Below are 18,763 nucleotides of genomic sequence, written 5' to 3' on the forward strand. Positions count from 1 at the left end.
TATTCAGCCACTTGCTCCAGGCCACTTTTCCATTTGCCAAGCATGTTTCTACCTCAGGGCCTTTGCATCTGCTGTTCATGCATCTGGACAGCTGTCCCCAGTCTTCATGTCTTTGCTCCGCATGCTGGCCCTGCTCAGATGTCACTGCCTTCGGCGTTCCCCAGCCATCTGCTTGAAGTAGCAGCCCTCACCTTCTTATCTTTTCTCAGCAGTCCTGACCCACCTTCCCCTCTGTTTTCTCCGTGTTTCTCTCTTTACCTCACCTGTCATGTTTGGTCTTTCACCTGTTCGAAGCGTGCACTTCAGTGGTTTTTAGTCAATGCACAGAGTTGTGCAGCCGTCGGCGTCGTCCCTTTTAGAACATTTTCATCACCCCGAAGAGACCCCATACCCATTAGCAGTCACTCCGCATTTCCTCCCGACTCCCCCAGCCCCTGGCAGTCACTAGTCTTTCTGTCTCTTAGGGATTTGCCCATTCTGGACGTTTCCTATAAGTGGGATCACACAATACGTAGTTCTTTGTGACTGGCTTCTCTCACTTAGCATTTTCCAAGGTTGAGCCACATTTTAGCAGATATCAGGGCTTCGTTTTTTTTGACTGCTGAATCATACATACCCCGTCGTGTATGGAGGCATTCACCGGTTGGTGGACATTCAAGTTGCTTTCACTTTTTGGCTATCACGAAGACTGTGGACATACGTTTCATTTCTCTTGGATATACACCTAGGAGTAGCATTGCTGAGTCCTAAGGTAACTCTGTGTTAAGCCTTTCTGGGCAGTGCCCAGACGACTTCCCAGAGTGGCCACACCCCCTTATGCTCTGACCAGCAGCGTGAGGGCTCCAGTTTCCCCTCGCCAGCTTCTGTTATGATCAGTCTTGATTGTAGCCTTCCTAGTGTGTGCAAAATGGTCACTCATTATAGTTCTGATTTGTGTTTCCCTGATGGCTAATGATGCTGCGCATCTTCTCCTGTGCTTACTGGCCACTTGTGTATCTTCTTTGGAGAGATGTGTGTTCAGATCATTTGCCCATTTTTAAATTGGGTTGTCTTTTACCGGTCGGTTCTAAGTGCCCTTTATATATTGTTAGCAGCAAGTCCCTTGTTATATGTAGGGTCTGCAAATATTTTCCTTCATTCTGTGGGCTGTCTTCTCCCTCTCTTGATGGTGTTCTGTGAGTCACAAAAAAAGGCTAATTTTTATAAAGTTCAGTATTTCTTTTTTTTTTTTTTAATTTTTATCTTTTTATTTGACAGAGAGAGACACAGCGAAAGAGGGAACACAAGCAGGGGGAGGGGGAGAGGGAGAAGCAGGCTTCCCACCGAGCAGGGAGCCCGATGCGGGGCTCCATCCCAGGACCCTGGGATCATGACCTGAGCCAAAGGTAGACGCTGAACGACTGAGCCACCCAGGCGCCCCTAAAGTTCAGTATTTCTATTTTTTCCTTTGCCACCTATTCTTTGGGCATCATACCTGAGAAACTGTTGTCTAATCCCAGAGCACAAAGAGTTATCCTGTATTTTTTTCTAAGAATTTTGTAATTTTAGCTCTTATACTTTAGGTCTTTGATCCCTGCTGAGTTAGTTACAGTATACTGTATGAGAAATGGGTCCTCCTTCATTCTTTTGCATGTGAATATCTCATTGTCCTAGCAACTTTTGTTAAAAAGACCTTCTCCCCTCCCTTCCCCCATCCTTTTGAAAATCAATCAACCATAAGTGTGAAGGTTTATTTCTGAACTCTTAATTCCATTCCAGTGATCTATGTGTCTGTCCTTACGCCGAAACCATCCTTCCTTGATTACGGTAGCTTTGTAGAAGTTTTGTAGTCGAAGACATGTGAATCCTTTATGTTCTCTTCTACTTTTTCTAGATGCTTTGACTATTCTGGACCCTTAAATTTCCAAGGTTTAGAATCAATTTATCAAATTTCTACAAAGCAGCCAGCAGAGATTGTGTTGAATTTTTAGATCAATTTGGGAGTATTGTCCTACCAATATTAGATCTTTGGAAACATGACTGTGGGATGGGATGTCTTTCCATTTACTTAGATCTTCTTTAATTTTTTTCGGTAATGTTTCCTAGTTTTCCAGAACATATATTTTGTACTTCATTTGTTAAATGTAGTCCTGCTTATTTTATTCTTTTTGATGCTGTTGTGAATGGAATTATTCCCTTCATTTGATTGTGGATGTTCACTAGGATACAGAAATAATTGGTTTTTGTATATTGCTCGTGTATCCTGAAACCTTGCCAAACTCTTGTAGTCTGATAGTTTTTAGTGGCTTCTTTGTGATTTTCTACATACAAGATCAGAGTATCTGCCAGGAGAGAGAATTCTAGTTCTCCCTTTCCACTGCTTTTTCTTGTTTGCCTGAACTCATTTTTCTCCTCCCACCACAGTGTAAGTTGGTCACTGCTGGGGTCCCTGGGCATAGAACAGGGGTGGCATGTGTTTGAATGAATGGATGGACCCAGCAAGGTTGGGTCCGGTGATGCTCCCAGCCCAGGGCTGCAGCTCCTCCCATGACACCTGATCCTGACAGGGTCCCTGTCCCTCTCTGCTGGTGGTTGGGCACTCTTCTTCCTCCCCCTCATCCCTAGCCCTCACATTTTCTGCTTGTCCTCAGTCTTGGGGCTGCAGGGAGTTGCTGGAGTCCCCCGTGTCTTCATCAGACGAGACATGTCTTTTTTTTTTTTTTTTTTTAAAGATTTTATTTATTTATTTGACCGAGAGAGACAGCGAGAGAGGGAACACAAGCAGGGGGAGTGGGAGAGGGAGAAGCAGGCTTCCCGTGGAGCAGGGAGCCCGATGCGGGGCTCGATCCCAGGACCCTGGGATCACGACCCCAGCCGAAGGCAGACGCTTAACGACCGAGCCACCCAGGTGCCCCAGGACAAGACACATCTTGCAGACCTCCCCAGGCCAGGCCCTTCGCGGGGCTTGCGGATGCTCCCAGGTGCCCACGAATGAGTGGGTGGTGTTCCTGTTTTACCCCTGAGGGTGGAGAGGTCAAGCCCTGGTTGAGTCATTCAGTGATGTGAGGGCTGTGAGCCCAGGTCTGCCTGACTCGTGTCCTGTTGGCCCTTGTCATAGCCCTGGCAGGATGTGGGAGAAGCCTTGTGTGGAGCCGGCAGGGGGCTCCTCATAGTGGCTCGGCTCAGGGGAGGCGAGGCCAAGGAAACCAAAAGTATATGTTTGTTCCTCACTCATGCTGATTCCTCTGCCTGGTACTGTCTCCCCCACTGGCTACGCCCCTCTCTTCATTCCCATTTGAGCTTAAATGTCACCTCCCTGCGGCCAGTCACCTACTCTGACTCACCCTTTGCCTCCACCCTCTCCTGGTGACACTGAGTCATCCCTGGGGTAACTGTCAGTGTCGATCTGTGAATAAAGTCCCCTGCAGAGCGCTGTGCCTGACTTGTACTTGGCACTCGGAGACGTGGGTGCGTGTCTCAGGGACATGGCAGGGCACCGCTGGCCCGGAAACCCCGGTGGGTTCTGCTGCCAGGCTTTTCCAGGCTCTGTGGCCTGTGAACCAAGGTGATGGCTGAACGCTTTGACTGTAGTTGGATAGTCCTGGGATCAAATCCTGCATTGTCAGTTACTGGGGATGTGGCGATCTGGGGGCCTGTTGGAGAGAGAGGTTGCTGTCTGAGGCTGTGTGAGAAGCAGATGATGCCCCATTTGCACTGACCCTCTCCCCTCAGGCCCCAGTCTGGCAGTTAACCTGTGATCCTGGAGTCCCCTTCCTCAGCTGTCCAACGCGGCCATTCCTGTTAGATGGGATGATGGGGCAGCAGATACCGTCTCTCACGCCGCCCCTTCCCTTCCGTGGCCACCCCTTCCTGAACACGGGCTCTGCCAGGCGGCCTGTGGGGGGACAGGGAGCTGCGCAGGGCCGTGGAATTTGTCACTGCCATCCCAGATCCTGCTGAGCAGCTGCGAGAGGCTGGGTGAGTGCTCCCCGAGGCTCCACTCACTCCCAGGGCACAAAGCATTTCCCTGTTAAGGGGGTGCTGAATTTTTCAGTGTGGTAATCCCCCCCACCCCGGCACAGAAAGAACTTGGGCTGAAGACCAGCTCCCCACTTAGGAAGCTGAGGACCCCAAGTTGGTGTCCCAGGCTGGTATGGTGAGAGTGAAGCGTGTGGCACTGGGGACCCACTGCTCGGGTTCAAGTCCTGTTCTGCTGTGCGTGTAGGGGGCCTCTGGCCAGGGTCTTAGCCTCAGCTCCTGGGGTCTGCGAATGTGGGATTGTCCTAATGGTAGTAGCTGTCCCGGACAGTTGCTGGAAGGACTGGCGTGATCGTGGGTCTCTGGCCCTTGGAGGAGCACCACTAAAGTGCCGGGAGGGCTCTCTGGCACGGGGGAAGCGTGATACGAGCCTTAGATGCTGTTATTGTTACTGTTAACTTTGTTGTTGTTAGTGGTGAAGAAAGGGTCTCTGCAACCAGGCAGCCCTGAGCGGAAGGCCAGCTGTTTCCTAAGGGGGTGACACCAGGCAGTTTACCTCGCTTTTCAGCTGTAAAATGGGCTCTGGGCCCAGTTTGAGAAGACTGTTGTGAGGGTCGATTGACTGGCCAGAGGTCAGGGAGGTAATGGCAGAGGAAGGAGCCCCGCAAAGCCACAGAACAAGGGGAGGGGGCAGCGCTGGAAGCAGAGGCAAGGAGTAGCCTCCCCTCTGCTTGACCTCACCCCTACCTTGTGTTTTTTCATTTTTTATTCCTTTTTTTTTTTTGGTTTTATAACACTTACACAAGCATGTCCTTTTTATGAAAATACAGTCACTTTGTGATACAAAGTAAAAACAAGAGCTCTGCTCCTCCTCCTATCCCCTCCCTAAAGGCCGGTCCTGTCCCTGATACCTATGTTGACCTTCCTGCTTGTGTTCACCTGTCTGTCTGCCCTGCAGGGAGGAGGTGCAGGAGAACTGCGTGCGGTGGCGGAAGAGGTTCACCTTCGTGTGTAAGATGAGTGCCAACCCGGCCACCGGCCTGCTGGACCCCTGCATCTTCCGCGTGTCGGTGCGCAAGGTGAGGCTGGGCTTTGGGGCTGGGGCTGGGGACTGCGGGCCCAAGGCCAACGCAGGGGTGTGAGGCCACTGATCCAGTGGCTTTAGCCCCATCTCCTGACCTGTCCCCTCCAGAGGGCAAGGAGTGAGTCACTCTGCTCCTTGGCTTGACTTACCCCCAGCAGCCAGATTCGGGGTGAGGGGAGTGCTGGGGATGCATGAGGTCCCTTGGATTCCCTAGTCACACTGCTGCTTCTGTTTGTCTCTCTGCAGGAGCTGAAAGGCGGGAAGGCTTATTCCAAGGTGAGTGGGGCTGTGAAGGGATAGTGGGATACAGTAGGCATGAGAGAAGAGCTTCAGCCCTGTTTCTGCACCAAGTAGGAGACACTCAGCTCTGCAGGAGATGTATTCTTTCTTAGAAATACCTTTACTGATAGGCTTTGCACTTAATACAAAGCTACCATATGCTTGTTGTAACACAAATGGTACAGAAGTTCAGAGTGAGGGATGCCGGGGTGGCTCAGTCGTTAAGTGTCTGCCTTCGGCTCGGGTCATGATCCCAGGGTCCTGGGATCGAGCCCCGCATCGGGCTCCCTGCTCAGTGGGGAGTCTGCTTCTCCCTCTCTCTCCCCCGCCGCTTGTGTTCTTTCTCTCACTGTGTCTCTCTTTCTGTCAAATAAATAAATACAATATTTAAAAAAAAAAAAAAAGTTCAGAGTGAGAAGTGCAGTTTCCACGCCTCTCCTCTGCAGACTTCCTCCCCAGACCCCATCCTTGGATTTGTTAAGGTCTTCCCGGAACTTTTTTAAAAATGTTTTATTTATTTATTCATGAAAGTCAGAGAGAGAGAGAGAGGCAGAGGCAGAGGGAGAAGCAGGCTCCCCGCCTAGCAGGGAGCCCGATGCGGGACTCGATCCCAGAACCCTGGGATCATGACCTGAGCCAAAGGCAGATGCCCAACCATCTGAGCCACCCAGGCGCCCCTTCCCGGAACTTTTAAGAAAAAGAAAATTATGACACACAGAGCTGCGCCTCAAACCCATTTGCATGCGGTTTAGAGGAACGGAAAATGAGCACCCGTGTGTGGACTTGTGTGCACGCAGACAGTAGGATTTTTACACCCACAAAAGGGACTTGTTCTGAACAGATTCTGCAGCGTGGTTTTCACTTGCCAGTACACCGTGGGCACGTTTTCGCAGATTTCCTTTTGCTTTCTAACTGTGGCAGTGCCCCCCTGTGCTGCTGGGTGGTGGGTGCCCAGCCGGTCCTGTGCTGTGGCCCATCTGTGTTGTTGCCATCTGCTCGGCACTCACGGGGACCAGCAGGAGAAGGCGGTTCTGCAGGGGTTGGCACTGGCTCTGAATAAGCCCGCTCTGCCCTAGACCCCCTTCTCGGTGGGGACTCACAGCCCACCCTCCGTGGCCCCAGGGAGGCGGCCTGGCGGCAGGCGGTGGGCTTAGTCCGTCCGGAGGGGAAATGCCTTTGCCTCACCTCGCCCTGCGTGGAAGGCGTGTCCCTTCCCACTGACCGGAGCTCAGGAAGCTCAGTGTTCTGGGCTGTCCGCTCTGCCCCAGCCTGGGCGCTGGTGGCCCTCTCCAGAAACAGAGGGCAGGGTGGCTAGAACTGGGCTGTGGAAGGTGCTGCCAGAGTGGAAATTTCTCCTCCCATGAAGTCACATGAGTGTGGATAGCTGCAGCCCCCACCTCTACCCTGCGGGCACTTACTAGGCTCCCAGCACGTGTCAGCCCTGCAGGCCCTTCCCTTCTGTCCTGTGATCAAACGCCCTTGACAGGCCCTGCTCCCATTCTTCAGGGAAGGAAGCTGGGGCCCAGAGGGGCAGCTAGACTGGACGCTGGTTGGGCCTCGTCTTGGGCCTGGCTCTGCTGGCTGGGCTGCCTGGGGCCCTGGGCAAGTCACTTACCCCCTGGAACCTTTGTTTTCTTCCCTGCCAAATGGGGGTCCCTCTGACTCTATGGTAGGGCTGGGATTCGAACCTGCCAAGTCTCTGATTCTGGCTTGTGTGCCCCTAAACTCTGCAGTAGAGATTTGCACGTAGTAGGTGCTCAAATGCCACCTGTTGGTTTGGTTGTTCCCCAAGACCCTAATCCCAGCACCCCCCACCTTAACTCAGTCTCCCCCCAGGTCTGGAGACCTGGCTTCTTTCGAAGGCTTTCCCAGATCCTACATCCTGTTCTCGAATGTGCTCCCACTTACCCCCGCATCCCTGGCGCCTCCCTCTGTTTCCGGGGGGCAGCCAGGTGTTCCCGCCAGCCCCTCACTCCAACCTCCGTGAGGGACTCCTGCCCGCCCCCACCCCCATACCAAGTTCCCACGGGCCTTCCCTCCCCGCTGCCTGCTGGCCTGGCGGCTCCCACAGCACGGCCTTGTGTCCCAGGGAACAATGCCTCTGTGTCACAGACAACAATGTCCTTTCATCTCCGGCGCTGCCCCAGTGCACGCTGGGACGTGGCACAAAGGGCGCTTTGTGCGGCTCAGGGATGTGAGCTCCAGACCAGCCTCTGTCCTTGGGTGCCATTAAGCAGCACTCAGTCTGGGCTGTGGGGCGGGCCCAGGGGATCTGCCTGCCCCTGCCCCCCCCAAGTTAACCCTTATGCTGCCCGCTGGATGCCCACACCCCCTGCAGCCTCCCACACTCTCTTCTGTCCCTCTCAGCTGGGCTTCGCCGACTTGAACCTGGCCGAATTCGCAGGCTCAGGCTCCACAGTGCGCTGCTGCCTGCTGGAGGGATATGACACGAAGAACACTCGTCAGGACAACTCCATCCTCAAGGTACCAGGGCCCTGCCACCTCTCTGCCCCCTCCCACCAAGGGGCGGGGGCCAACCTGCTCCTCCTCAGAGTCCCCTGGAGGGTTGTGAAAAATACAGGTTCCCAGGGGCGCCTGGGTGGCTCAGTTGGTTAAGCGACTGCCTTCGGCTCAGGTCACGATCCTGGAGTCCCAGGATCGAGTCCCGCATTGGGCTCCCTGCTCAGCAGGGGGTCTGCTTCTCTCTCTGACCCTCCTCCCTCTCATGCTCTCTCTCTCTCTCTCTCTCAATAAATACAGATAAAAAAAAAAATCTTTAAAAAAAAAAAAATACAGGTTCCCATCCCAGACACTGGGAAGATGTGGTCCCGGGGTCAGGAAACCACCCTCAGAAGCCTGGCTCTGCCACTGGCCTCAGTTTCCCCATCTTTAATCTGGGATCAGGGGTGGATCCCGGGACTCTCTATAAGGGTTTGATGAAATGAGCATCCCTGAGCGCTCGCCACCTCTCATCTCATGATGCCTGACAACAGGCCCATGGGGCGTCTGTTCTTGGTCCCAGTTTTGCATGGGAGGGGGTTGAGGCACAGAGGTTAGACAGATCATCTGCCTGAGGTCACAGGCAGAGCTGACACTTGACCCCCAGCTGTTCAACTCCACGGTCCAGCTCCCAGCCATTGCCCCATGTGACATGAGGCTGCCTGGGCTTGCAGTGGAGGATCAGTGAGTGGAAGAACCTGTTGTCCCTTGACCCGGGCAAACTGAGGGTGGCTGTTCCTAGAGCCCAGCTACGTGCAGCCTTCCAGTGGCCGGGGCAGCTCCCTCCCTCCAGGCAGCTGGCTCTCGGCCCTTTTAGGACGGAGGTATCTGGGCATCCGCCACTGCCAGCACACCTCTCTTCCCTGTCCCCCACCCTTCCACCTGGCTGAGAAAACAGTCTTGTCCTAACCACACCTCTACAAGCTGACCCAGCGGGAGCGTCTTGTGCCTGAAGCAGAGCCAGGCAGCAGGTGACGGACGGGGGCTCTGCAGCCTCCTGAACCCTTCACAGAGGGAACCAGAGACATCCAAAAAGGTCTAGGCTAATGTTGGTGGGGGCTAGGGCCTTTCGGTCTCGCCCCAGTGGCCCTGTGTACCCCTAGGCAAATCGCGGCGTGAGGGGGATGCAGGTGGCCTCAGCTGCAAGGTCAGCTTCCCCACGTCCTGTCTGCGGGGCTGTGGGCCATCACTTCCCTTGAGTCTGTGTCTGAGTGCTGCTTCCCTCGTCCACAGCCTGGGGCCACCACCTACTTGTAGGCTGCTGTCACAGCCAAATGAAATCATTAAGAAAACCCCAAAAAACCTCAGGAGGTGCCTGGCTGCTCAGTCAGTAGAACATGCGACTCTTGATCTCATGGTCATGAGTTCAAGCTCCAAGGTTGGACGTAGAGTTTACTACAAAAATGGGGGCTGGGGGGCTCCTGGGTGGCTCAGTCGGTTAAGCGTCCGACTCTTGGTTTCGGCTCAGGTCATGATCTCTCAGAGTCGTGGGATTGAGCCCCATGTCAGGCTCCACCGTGGGCTTGGAGTCAGCTTGAGTTTCTCTCTCCCTCTGCCCCTTCCCTGCTCATGTACATTCTCTCTTGCTCTTTCTCTCTAAAATAAATCTTAAAAAAAAAAAAAAAGTCTCAGCTCAGTGATCTCCATTTTTGTCAGTGGTGGCACTGGGATATGAGCATCCGTTTCCTGTCGCTCCATCTCAGCCCAGACTTGGGGACCCAACCTTGCCTTGTTTGGGCCATTGCCAAAATCTCTGCCCAAGTGGGTGTTGAATTTCTGATGGCTTCTTGCTTTACTTTACTGAACTAACTTTCACCACACCTCCACCCTCCATGTTGGACTCTGTGCAGTCCATCTCCCACCCCCGCCCCCTGGGTTGTACCTGGTGAACCCCCTCCCCACTAGGTGGGCTTTGTGAGCCTCCCTCCTGCCCGCCTGCCATATGGAGCTCGTGTGCCCTCGCTTGCTCTTAGGCTGTGAGCAGTCCCTGAGGCTGGAGAGGGACTGTGGCCCCTCTCCTAGTTGCGGTTCTAGAATAACAGTAGCTAACTTCTTCTGCTTGTGCTGTGTGCTAGGCGCTGAGCCATGCAAAGCCTCATCTCCCCTAGTCCTCTCCACTATCCCAGGAGGCAGGTGTCAGGATTGGTCCTATCCTCCACCCAAGGAGACGGGCTCAGTGCATTTCGATGGCTTCCCCAGGTCCAGCAAGGGGCAGAGATGGGATCAGAGTCCAGCCCCTCGGAAGCCAGAGCAGAGGGGCCACTGGGAGGCACCTGGGCTGCAGGTGGGTGTGGTATGGCTGATTTCTCCCTCTGTGCAGGTCACCATCGGAATGCTCCTGCTCTCTGGAGACCCCTGCTTTAAGACGTGAGTGTGGGCGCAGGCTGGGAGGGTGCTACACAGGGACTCTTCCCTCTTCCGGGCTCTTGGGCTCCCCTGTCTTTGACCCCGAATGTGGGGCACCCCAGTCACAGCCATCTGTCCTCCCAAGGCCACCATCCACCGCCAAGTCCATCTCCATTCCGGGTCAGGACTCCTCCCTGCAGCTGACGTGCAAGGGCGGTGGGACCAGCGGCAGCGGCAGTGGTTCCCGGCCCCCCAAGGCGAGGCCCACCATCCTCAGCTCAGGTACCATTCCCCTCCTGCCCTCCCTGCTCCTCCCCGTGGCCCAAGGCTCATCTCCGTATCCCCAGGTCCCTAGGGGGTTGCTTGCTGAGAAGACAGGTGGTGGGATGGTGTTTACGCCCGTCCATGCCTCCACTAGGCCCACGTCTGAGCCTTTCCCACATGCTGGGCCCCAGGATCACAGTGGTGCCCTGACCTTGAGGCCCCGTCTTGCAGGAGAGACAGGAGTTAATCAGGCAGTAAATAAGTCCACATCACCTACAGGTGTGACAGGAGCGGTGACAGGCATGAAGAGGTGGCACTTGAGCTGAATCTGAGCTGTGGGGGGCAGTGTTCCTGGCAGAGGGATGTGCTGTGAGCTCTCACTCTCCCACTGGATGCGCCGCCAGGACTGGCCCGTTGTGTGTGCCCAGTCTCAGCATCCTCCCCTGACTAAGGGGACAGAAACCGTAAACCACAGCCCGGGTGGCCGTGGAGCTGAGCTGAGCACACGTGTGTGCCTTGCCTGGCACACAGTACGAACTCCATGTATTTCCCAGCGCTGGGTTTCTACTAAGTTGTCATTATTATGAACGTTATAAAAAATGCAAACGTCTGAGGGTGCCTGGTGGCTCAGTCGTTAAGCGTCTGCCTTCGGCTCAAGTCATGATCCCAGGGTCCTGGGATTGAGCCTGCTTCTCCCTCCCCAACTCCCCCAGCTCGTGTTCCCTCTCTTGCTGTGTCTCTCTGTCAAATAAATAAAATCTTAAAAATAAATGCAAACATCTGAACCCCCAGAGGAGACCTCATGGAGATTAAGATAGGAGGTGCTACAGGGGAAGGCTCCAGCCTCCCCTGCCACGCTGGGTCTAGAGGTGGGGCCCCCATACTCCGTCCCTGGGGGGTGAGCTTGGCGTTGGGAGGCAGACTGCCCCCGAGCTGACGAGTCACCCTAATTTGCACCACGAGAGCAGTTAGGGTGCGGGGCCTCCGGCGTCTCAGCGGATGTTTGCGGAGCGATTCTGCGCCCAGGACTGCTGGGAGCAGTGAGGGCCCTGACCTCCCATTTTTCCTGTAGCTCAGCCAGGTAAGGCCCGGAGCTGAAAGCTGGGGGTGCCTCAGCCTGGTGACTGCTCATGAAAACCAGGGCTTCCAAACACCACTGCTCTCTCCAGCTTCCGGCGGGGGGGCGGTGAGGGACACCAGGCCACCCCAGCATAGATGGTGTGTTCTTCTCTGAGGAGGGGAATGGTTGAGATGAGTTATTCCTATGACAAGAACTGGTGGGCTCAGAGTGGATCCCCCTGGGTCCCTTGCGCCTCCTGCTGGCGAGTGCCGGGAAGTTTGTTTCGAAGTTGGGCTCATGGGTGACTTGGGACAGGACTGTTGCCACTCCCCATTCCCCTTATTCCTTCCACTCCAGCCACACTGACCTAAACTCATTCAAGCCTCAGGCCTTTGCTTCTGCTCTTCCTCTGTTTGGAAGGCCCTTTTCCTGATGCCTTCTGTGGCTTGTTCCCTCCCAAGCCTCCTGAAGGCCTCCCAGTAAGGCGACCTCCTCAGAGAAGTCTTCCCTGATCCCAGACTGGGTCAGACCCCCATCCACACTGCTCCCTGCTCTGTACTGCTCACCTCAGTTGTGGCTAATTGTGGGTCATTTTTGGTTCAACGTTCTCCCTTCCCGCTGGCCTGGGACACCCCATCTCCTATTTACAGCGCCCAGCGGAGTGCCCCGTGCAGAGGACGTCCTCAGATATTTGTGGAATGAACAAACCTGGGCCGCGGGGGTGGACTGCGGTGGGAGCAGGGCCTCAGGTTTTTGTCTGTTAAATGGGAAACACAGAGCGTACCCTCCCCCGGCCCCCACCTCCCACCCTCGCCGACTCCAGGCCGGCCCGCTGCTAAGCCTGCCATCTCCCCGCTCCCCAGGGGTGCCGGAGGAGGCCGAACAGAACCTGTCCAGCCCCGAGGAGGTGTTCCACTCTGGCCACTCCCGCAACTCCAGCTATGCTAGCCAGCAGTCCAAGATCTCTGGTGAGTGCCCGCCTGGCCCCGTGCCCGTGGCCTTTCGCACCCCCAGCCGCCCCCCCGCCCCCCGCCCATAACGAGCCTCCCCGAATGCCCAGCAGGCTACAGCACGGAGCACTCCCGCTCCTCCAGCCTCTCAGACTTGACGCACCGCCGCAACACGTCCACCAGCAGCAGCACCTCCGGCGGCCTCAGCATGACTGTGGAGGGCCCCGAGGGCAGCGAGCGGGAGCACCGGCCCCCTGAGAAGCCCCCGCGGCCGCCACGGCCCCACCTGTCTGACCGCTCGTTCCGGTGAGCACGCCGGCCCCATGCTCCTGGGGGCTCCCTGAATCTCTGCTCCTTTACCCGTAGCATGGGGACAGCGAGGTCCCACTCAGAGGGCTGGATGGTGATGATTCAGCCAGTGGGTGGACCTGAAGGGCACAGCCTGGGCCAGGCAGGCACACGCTGTTGTGTGTGGCTTAGGGACCTAAGTCCCCCGTTTACATGCAGTGCGGCTTCTCAGGCTAAGGTTAGGTAACCTCCCAGGGCCTCCAGGTCCTCATCCATAAAACCGGGTCATGGTACCTGCCCTGGGGGCTGAGTGAGGGTCAAAAGAGTGCGACTGGGAATAGGTCCTCACGCGCACTCAGAGCAGCCTGAGCTGTAGGTGCTCCCCACTGTCATCCTTGTACCTGTCCCCGGCCCGACCGCTGTGACTCTGCCCTGACCCACTCCAGGCGGAAGAAGGACTCTGTGGAGAGCCACCCGACCTGGGTGGATGACACTCGGATCGACGCGGACGACATCGTGGAGAAGATCATGCAAAGCCAGGACTTTACGGACGGCAGCAACACTGAGGGTGAGCTGCCCGTGCGGGGAGGCCTGGGGGACAGTGCTACCTGCTCCGGGGCTGCCCCGGCTGCCCCTGCCCCACTCAGCTTCCGTCCCCGCCTGTGTCCCCACAGACAGCAATCTCCGGCTGTTCGTGAGCCGTGATGGCTCCGCCACACTGAGCGGCATCCAGCTGGCAAACAGGTAGGGGTCGCGGTTTGGGGTCGGGTCACTAGGGTGGCCTTGGGGCACGCCGCTGAGAGCACGGTCTCGACAGACGCTGACCTGGCTTTGAATAGCAGTTCTGCCCACCACAGTGTCACCGTGGACCACTCACTCCTCTCTGAACCTTAGTTTCCCTGTCTGTCAAATGGCATGGGCCACCCTGTCTCACCTAGAAGCCTGGGGTTGGTTCCAAGGGTAGCTTGGAAAGTGCCTAACACAGGGCTTGGCCACACGGCGCGGGCTTCATCCGTCTTTGTTTGGGACCCTGCTTTTCCCTTCCTTCTGGATCTGGGAACCCCTAAAAATGATGATGATGACTCGTTTTATTTGTTGAATAAATATTTATTGCGCACCAGCCACACACCAAGCACTGAGCTAGGTGCCGGGGATACAGCAGTGAGCAACGCGGATTTGTGCTTGTGTGATGTTTACCTGTGAGGGTGTGGTAGGCTGAACCTGGTGCTTCCACTCTACAGTTTGTAGCATGTTTCCTGGCTCATGAGTGAGGCAGTGAGTAGAGGAGCTCCCTCTGTGCAGGGCTGTGCTGAAGCCTTTCCCCCTGTTCCCCTGGGCTGGCCAGGAAAGTGCGCATTTCACATCCAAGGGCGGCGGGGGTGGGGTGGGGTGGATGGAGACCTGGCTGGGCTGGGGGCGTGGGGTGGGGGGTGGGGGGAGGGGGGCGGTGGCCCCCAACCTTCCCTCTGGTGCTGCTGTACTGACACCTGCTGGCCGAGGCTCGAAATTGCATCTGCCGTCTCCCCGTGGCTTCCTGGGCTGTCCCCGGGGAGGGGGGCAAGAGGAAGACAGAGGGCACCTCCTCCGAGGTCTACACACCCCTCCCTAGCCCTCTATGACAGTGAGAAAATGGGTTCAGGGGATGGAAGAAACCAGTTCAATCAGGAGCAAGGTCTTAGCAGAGCTGCACGCCGAGCCCTGAATGTCCATGATTCTGTGGGTGGGTCTCTGGCCTCTTGGTAAGCTTCATCATCCCTCTGTGCCTCAGTTTCTTCATCTGTCAAACGGGGCAGGATGCAGTCTTTCCCTGCCACGGTTGCCATGAGGATGGGTGTAGCACACCTCTATGTGTAAGCCACTCGTGCTCAGGAAGGGCCCAGGCCCAGCTCACACCAGCTCCGAGATCCCAAAGGCTTCAGTACTTCACGTCTGTGTTGCCCTGGGCAAGTGACTCAACTTCTCTGAGCCTGAATTTGCCCCTCTGTGAAACAGGGCCAGTTAGTTCACAGGGCCAACTTGTGAAGTCCTTCCCAGGGCCTGCCCCACAAGAGCATCTGCGAGGACAAGCTGACCTGTTTCTCTGCTCCCCTCCCCCGCAGGGTCTCCTCTGGGGTCTATGAGCCTGTTGTGATTGAAAGCCATTGAGGAGCGGGTGTCCGGGCTGGAGAAGGGCCCTGCGTCCGCGGGCATGCAAGCCCGCAGCATTCCACGAGGGACCTTCCCCTTCGGATCGCCATCCGCGCTGCATCTCATCTGTGCCTCCTCTGTGTACTCCAGCCCCACTCCTGCCTCAAAGCAGCATTCCATTGTCCTTCCATCCATCCCGGGACCCTCCTGGCCTACCAGGCCCCGGGCACCACTGTGAATATTCTCCTCTGAACCACTAGGGGGCAGGACGTGCCGGTCCATGAAGCAGGTGGACAAGACAAAGGTCGCCAGGCCTGCCTTGGCTGGAGACCAATCTGGCCCCTCGGCGAGGACATGCGGCAGCACCTACATGCAGGGATGCTTGTGGCCGAGGGGCCACTTGCCCTGTGTCTCTGCTCACTCTGGGAGCATTGGCTCAGCCATGCCCTGGCAGGGCCTTGCTCCACTGCCCCCTCGCCCTTGGGAGAGCCAGTCCTCCCCCAGAATCCTGCCACCATAGTCCTCTGACTGCTTAGTGCTTCAGCTGTTCCTTCCCTGTGTCCCGGGGGACCCGCTGGCAGCCTTCTCCTGGGAACCAAGACCTCAGACCCATCCACACTCCCGATTGAGACCCCCTTCCCCAACGAATGTTCTCCTGCTGCCCTGGCAGCCTGCACTTTGCACATGCTTGCCTTCAGCACAGCCCCACTGGCCCTGGTCTGCCTTTCCCTTGAGCCCTTCGCAAGGGTTTCTGAGCACTGCCTGCTGTGCGGTCAGCGCCTGCCCCTAGCAGCCCGGCTGGAACGTGGCACCGCCTCTCCCCCGGTTAGCTCCAGCTCAGGCCTGACGCCCATGCTGAGAAAGGTCTGAGCATTGATGGTGGCTCTCCTCTGCTCGGGGCTGGATCCTGAGCAGCTGGCTTCCTGTAGGAAGCCACGGAAGGTGCCTCCCAAGCCCTTGGACGTTGGCAGTTGGGCTGGGCTGGGCTTGGCAAGCAAAGGCCCCTCTCTGTCCCTGCAGGGTCGGCTAGCCCAGGCTGGGGCTGATGCTGGAGAGGCAGGTGGGCTGAGACTGGACCGGCCTGGAGCTGGCTTCCTGGCCAGAAAAGCCTCAGCCCTCCTCTGGAAGCATCCCTCTCTCTGGGCGAAGGAGAGGCGGGGAGCAGTCTGGCCCTGCCCCCGCCCCTCACTAAAGCCTCTGCTGTCTGCCACGCCCCCTCCCCTGTCCTTACTTGCTTGAAGATGGGTTCTGGCTGCCCACCAGTCCCTGGACAGACTTCCTGCCACTCTGAAGTTTCACTCGTTTTGTGTGAACCCAGCAGGCTGGTGTTTACTTAGTCCTGTACCTTTTTTTTTTTTTTAATTTCCCCTTATTTTCTTTTCTTTCCTTTCCTTTTTTTTTTTTTAATTTCACAGTTTGGGTATTTTCTCCTCCCCCAGGTGAGGGGAGGTGGTTCTGTTCTCTGCCCTACCTGCTGGCTGGGTCCCAGCAGGGCTGGGGGTCTGGATACTGGTTCTATCCCTGGTAGGAGTGCGAGTGCCAGTGGGGGGTCCTCCCTGAGGCTGGGAGGGCTCCTTGCTGTTACGCTCCAGCTGGCAAGAGTTGGAGCCTTTGTCTTGGAACCTCCTGGCCTGGGGAGCAGAGCATTTCTAGGATTCTTTGTTGTTGTGTTTAATCCCCTAACTCTTAGAAAATGAATGTGAGGAGCTGCCTGCTGAGACAGGGCAGAGCATTTGCTCGGCTGGAGAAGGCTCTGGTTAGCCCTGCAGGTCTCTTCCTGCTCCGCAGACACCTGGCACTTTACAAGGGAGCTGGCTGTGCTGTCTCCAGATGAAGGGAACCCCAGAAGATGGGAGAGCACTCTCCTTCCCTTCTGTGTCTGCATGACCTCAGCCCAGTGGGGAAGTACATTCAGGGTGTATTTGGGATCTGGCTCAAAGTTCTGGGCTTCAGGTATAAAACAACTAGCTCTGGTGCTATTGGGGAGTTCCCCAAACCAGGAACCCTAGCCCCACCCAAGGCGAGGTCTGGGCTTGACGGTCGCCCCAGAAGGACACAGAGCCTGCCACAGCCTCCCCTGCCAGGCCCTAGGCCAGGGTACTTAGACTGAGAATTTGGCCACATCCAAATTAGCACTAGCTGGAGCCAGAAGCCTGAAGCCCCAGCCTCATCCCCACGTGGGAGCCCTTTCTTCCACCTCTGGGTCCCCTCAAGCTCAGTGAATTCCCGCCAGGCACACACAGCTCCTGGACTTAAAATTCTATATATAGAGAAAGATAGACTATATTAGAGATATTTTTGGAAAGGAATCAGTCTATGCAATGCCAGTTTGGAATCTTCTTGAAAGACAGTTTAACGTTTTTACTAGGAGATTTAAAGAAAATAAAGTCTACAATATTTTTAGGTTACTTTTTTTTCTGGTCACCCCAAACTGACCACACGGCGTGATCTGCTGGGATGGAGATCTGCCGTGTTCTCCTCTCTCTTGAGCTGGGAAATGGGTGGGGGTGGGGGTGGGTTTGTTTTTGTTTTTGTTTTGATCTTTTAAAAAAAAAAAAAATCCCCTCCTTTCTAAGAGAATGTTGCCGCCACCACCACCCCTTATTCAGAGGGCTGTGTTTGTATCTCTGTCCCGGCTTCTGTTTTAGAAAATTACATTGTAAGGGGAAATCAGCCTAGTGTCAATGTCTTGGTTTGGGGGAAAAAATTAAATGTTGCAGTTTTTGTTTGTTAAGGCATGTTGGGTTTTGTTGGTCTATGGCGTGGTCAGCATCAGAAGAAAGCCGGGTGTGTAGGTTGACATCTGGGAATGGGGAAGGATGTGGGTGGCCAAGGTCCTCCCTGTCCTGGCCACTGTCACTATCATTACCACCTTTTTTTTTTAAGATTTTATTTATTTGCGAGAGAGAGAATGAGAGACAAGAGAGCATGAGAGGGAGGAGGGTCAGAGGGAGAAGCAGACTCCCCGCTGAGCAGGGAGCCCGATGCAGTACTTGATCCCAGGACTCCAGGATCATGACCTGAGCCGAAGGCAGTTGCTTAACCAACTGAGCCACCCAGGCGCCCCATTACCACCTTTATTGCTCCAGATTTCCGGGGAGGAAACAGGCCCAGGAGGGCAATTTCTTGCCACCCTCACACCTAGTTAAGTAGCAGCTCTGGTCTCAGCACAAGTTCTAACCACCGGACCTTCCCAGCAGTCAGCCTGAGACAAATAACTGTCTGGGCCTCAGTTTCCTCAGCTGTAAACGGGCCTGTGGTTGAAAGAAGAAAGTGGTTGTACGGCCTGGCACAGGAGGTGCTGAGTTCCCAACCTCTCTCAAGTCCCAGGCCACAGCGGTCTCCAGGCCTGAGCCCCTCACTTCCTGCCCCCCAACCAGCAGGGGGAGCCAACAACTTAGCCAAGCTCTGAGAAAGGCAAGTCAGCCTGGCCCTTCATTAGCTCAGACGTGGCAGGAAGCCTCAGTGGCTGTGGACAGGCCAGAAGGGGCCAGGCCTCCATACCTCCTCCCTGCTGCAGCTTGGCATTGTCCACACCCCCTTCTCAGGGCCCACACCCACTCATGGCCCCTTTAAACCCTGGAGGCTGATTTTAAGTCTCTTCCTCTGTTCTGCACAGCACACCTGGGGAGGGCAAAGTTGGCTCCTGGCTGAGCCCGAAGTCTGTCCTGAGACTGAGAGGGAAGGCGTTAGGCTGTAGGCCAAGAAGAGTTGTTCCTATCAGCTTTGAAGAGTGCAGTCTCCATAGAAGACGGGCTCAGTGACTCAAGGAGACATGCTGCCAGCAGGAGCAAACCATACCTGGTTCAGACACACCTCTGCAAGTGTGTCCGCCCCTCCCCCACTCCCCATTCTGGGCACTAGGGATACAGCCGTGACCGCAGACCCTATCCCCATGGAGCTCACAGG

General features: G+C 55.9%; 1 protein-coding gene across 2 annotated transcripts in view; it reads left to right on the plus strand.

Annotated features, from left to right (window-relative positions):
• Positions 1-17,588, plus strand: part of FAM102A (family with sequence similarity 102 member A) — a 34,418-nt gene extending 16,830 nt beyond the window's left edge. The window contains exons 2-11 of one of the 2 annotated variants that reach the window (XM_035015726.1): positions 4,916-5,036; positions 5,288-5,317; positions 7,688-7,804; positions 10,140-10,186; positions 10,311-10,447; positions 12,353-12,457; positions 12,550-12,745; positions 13,174-13,295; positions 13,402-13,471; positions 14,827-17,588. In XM_035015726.1, the coding sequence (XP_034871617.1) occupies positions 4,916-5,036; positions 5,288-5,317; positions 7,688-7,804; positions 10,140-10,186; positions 10,311-10,447; positions 12,353-12,457; positions 12,550-12,745; positions 13,174-13,295; positions 13,402-13,471; positions 14,827-14,872 (991 nt within the window). In that variant the 3' untranslated portion in view covers positions 14,873-17,588. The remainder of the gene's footprint in view (positions 1-4,915; positions 5,037-5,287; positions 5,318-7,687; positions 7,805-10,139; positions 10,187-10,310; positions 10,448-12,352; positions 12,458-12,549; positions 12,746-13,173; positions 13,296-13,401; positions 13,472-14,826) is intronic. The other variant, XM_035015727.1, reaches the window with a different exon arrangement.
• Positions 17,589-18,763: the final 1,175 nt, after the last annotated feature.

This window comes from Mirounga leonina, unplaced genomic scaffold, assembly GCF_011800145.1.
Source record: "Mirounga leonina isolate KUSES-001 unplaced genomic scaffold, KU_Mleo_1.0 Mir_170, whole genome shotgun sequence".
Classification (NCBI taxonomy): domain Eukaryota; kingdom Metazoa; phylum Chordata; class Mammalia; order Carnivora; family Phocidae; genus Mirounga; species Mirounga leonina.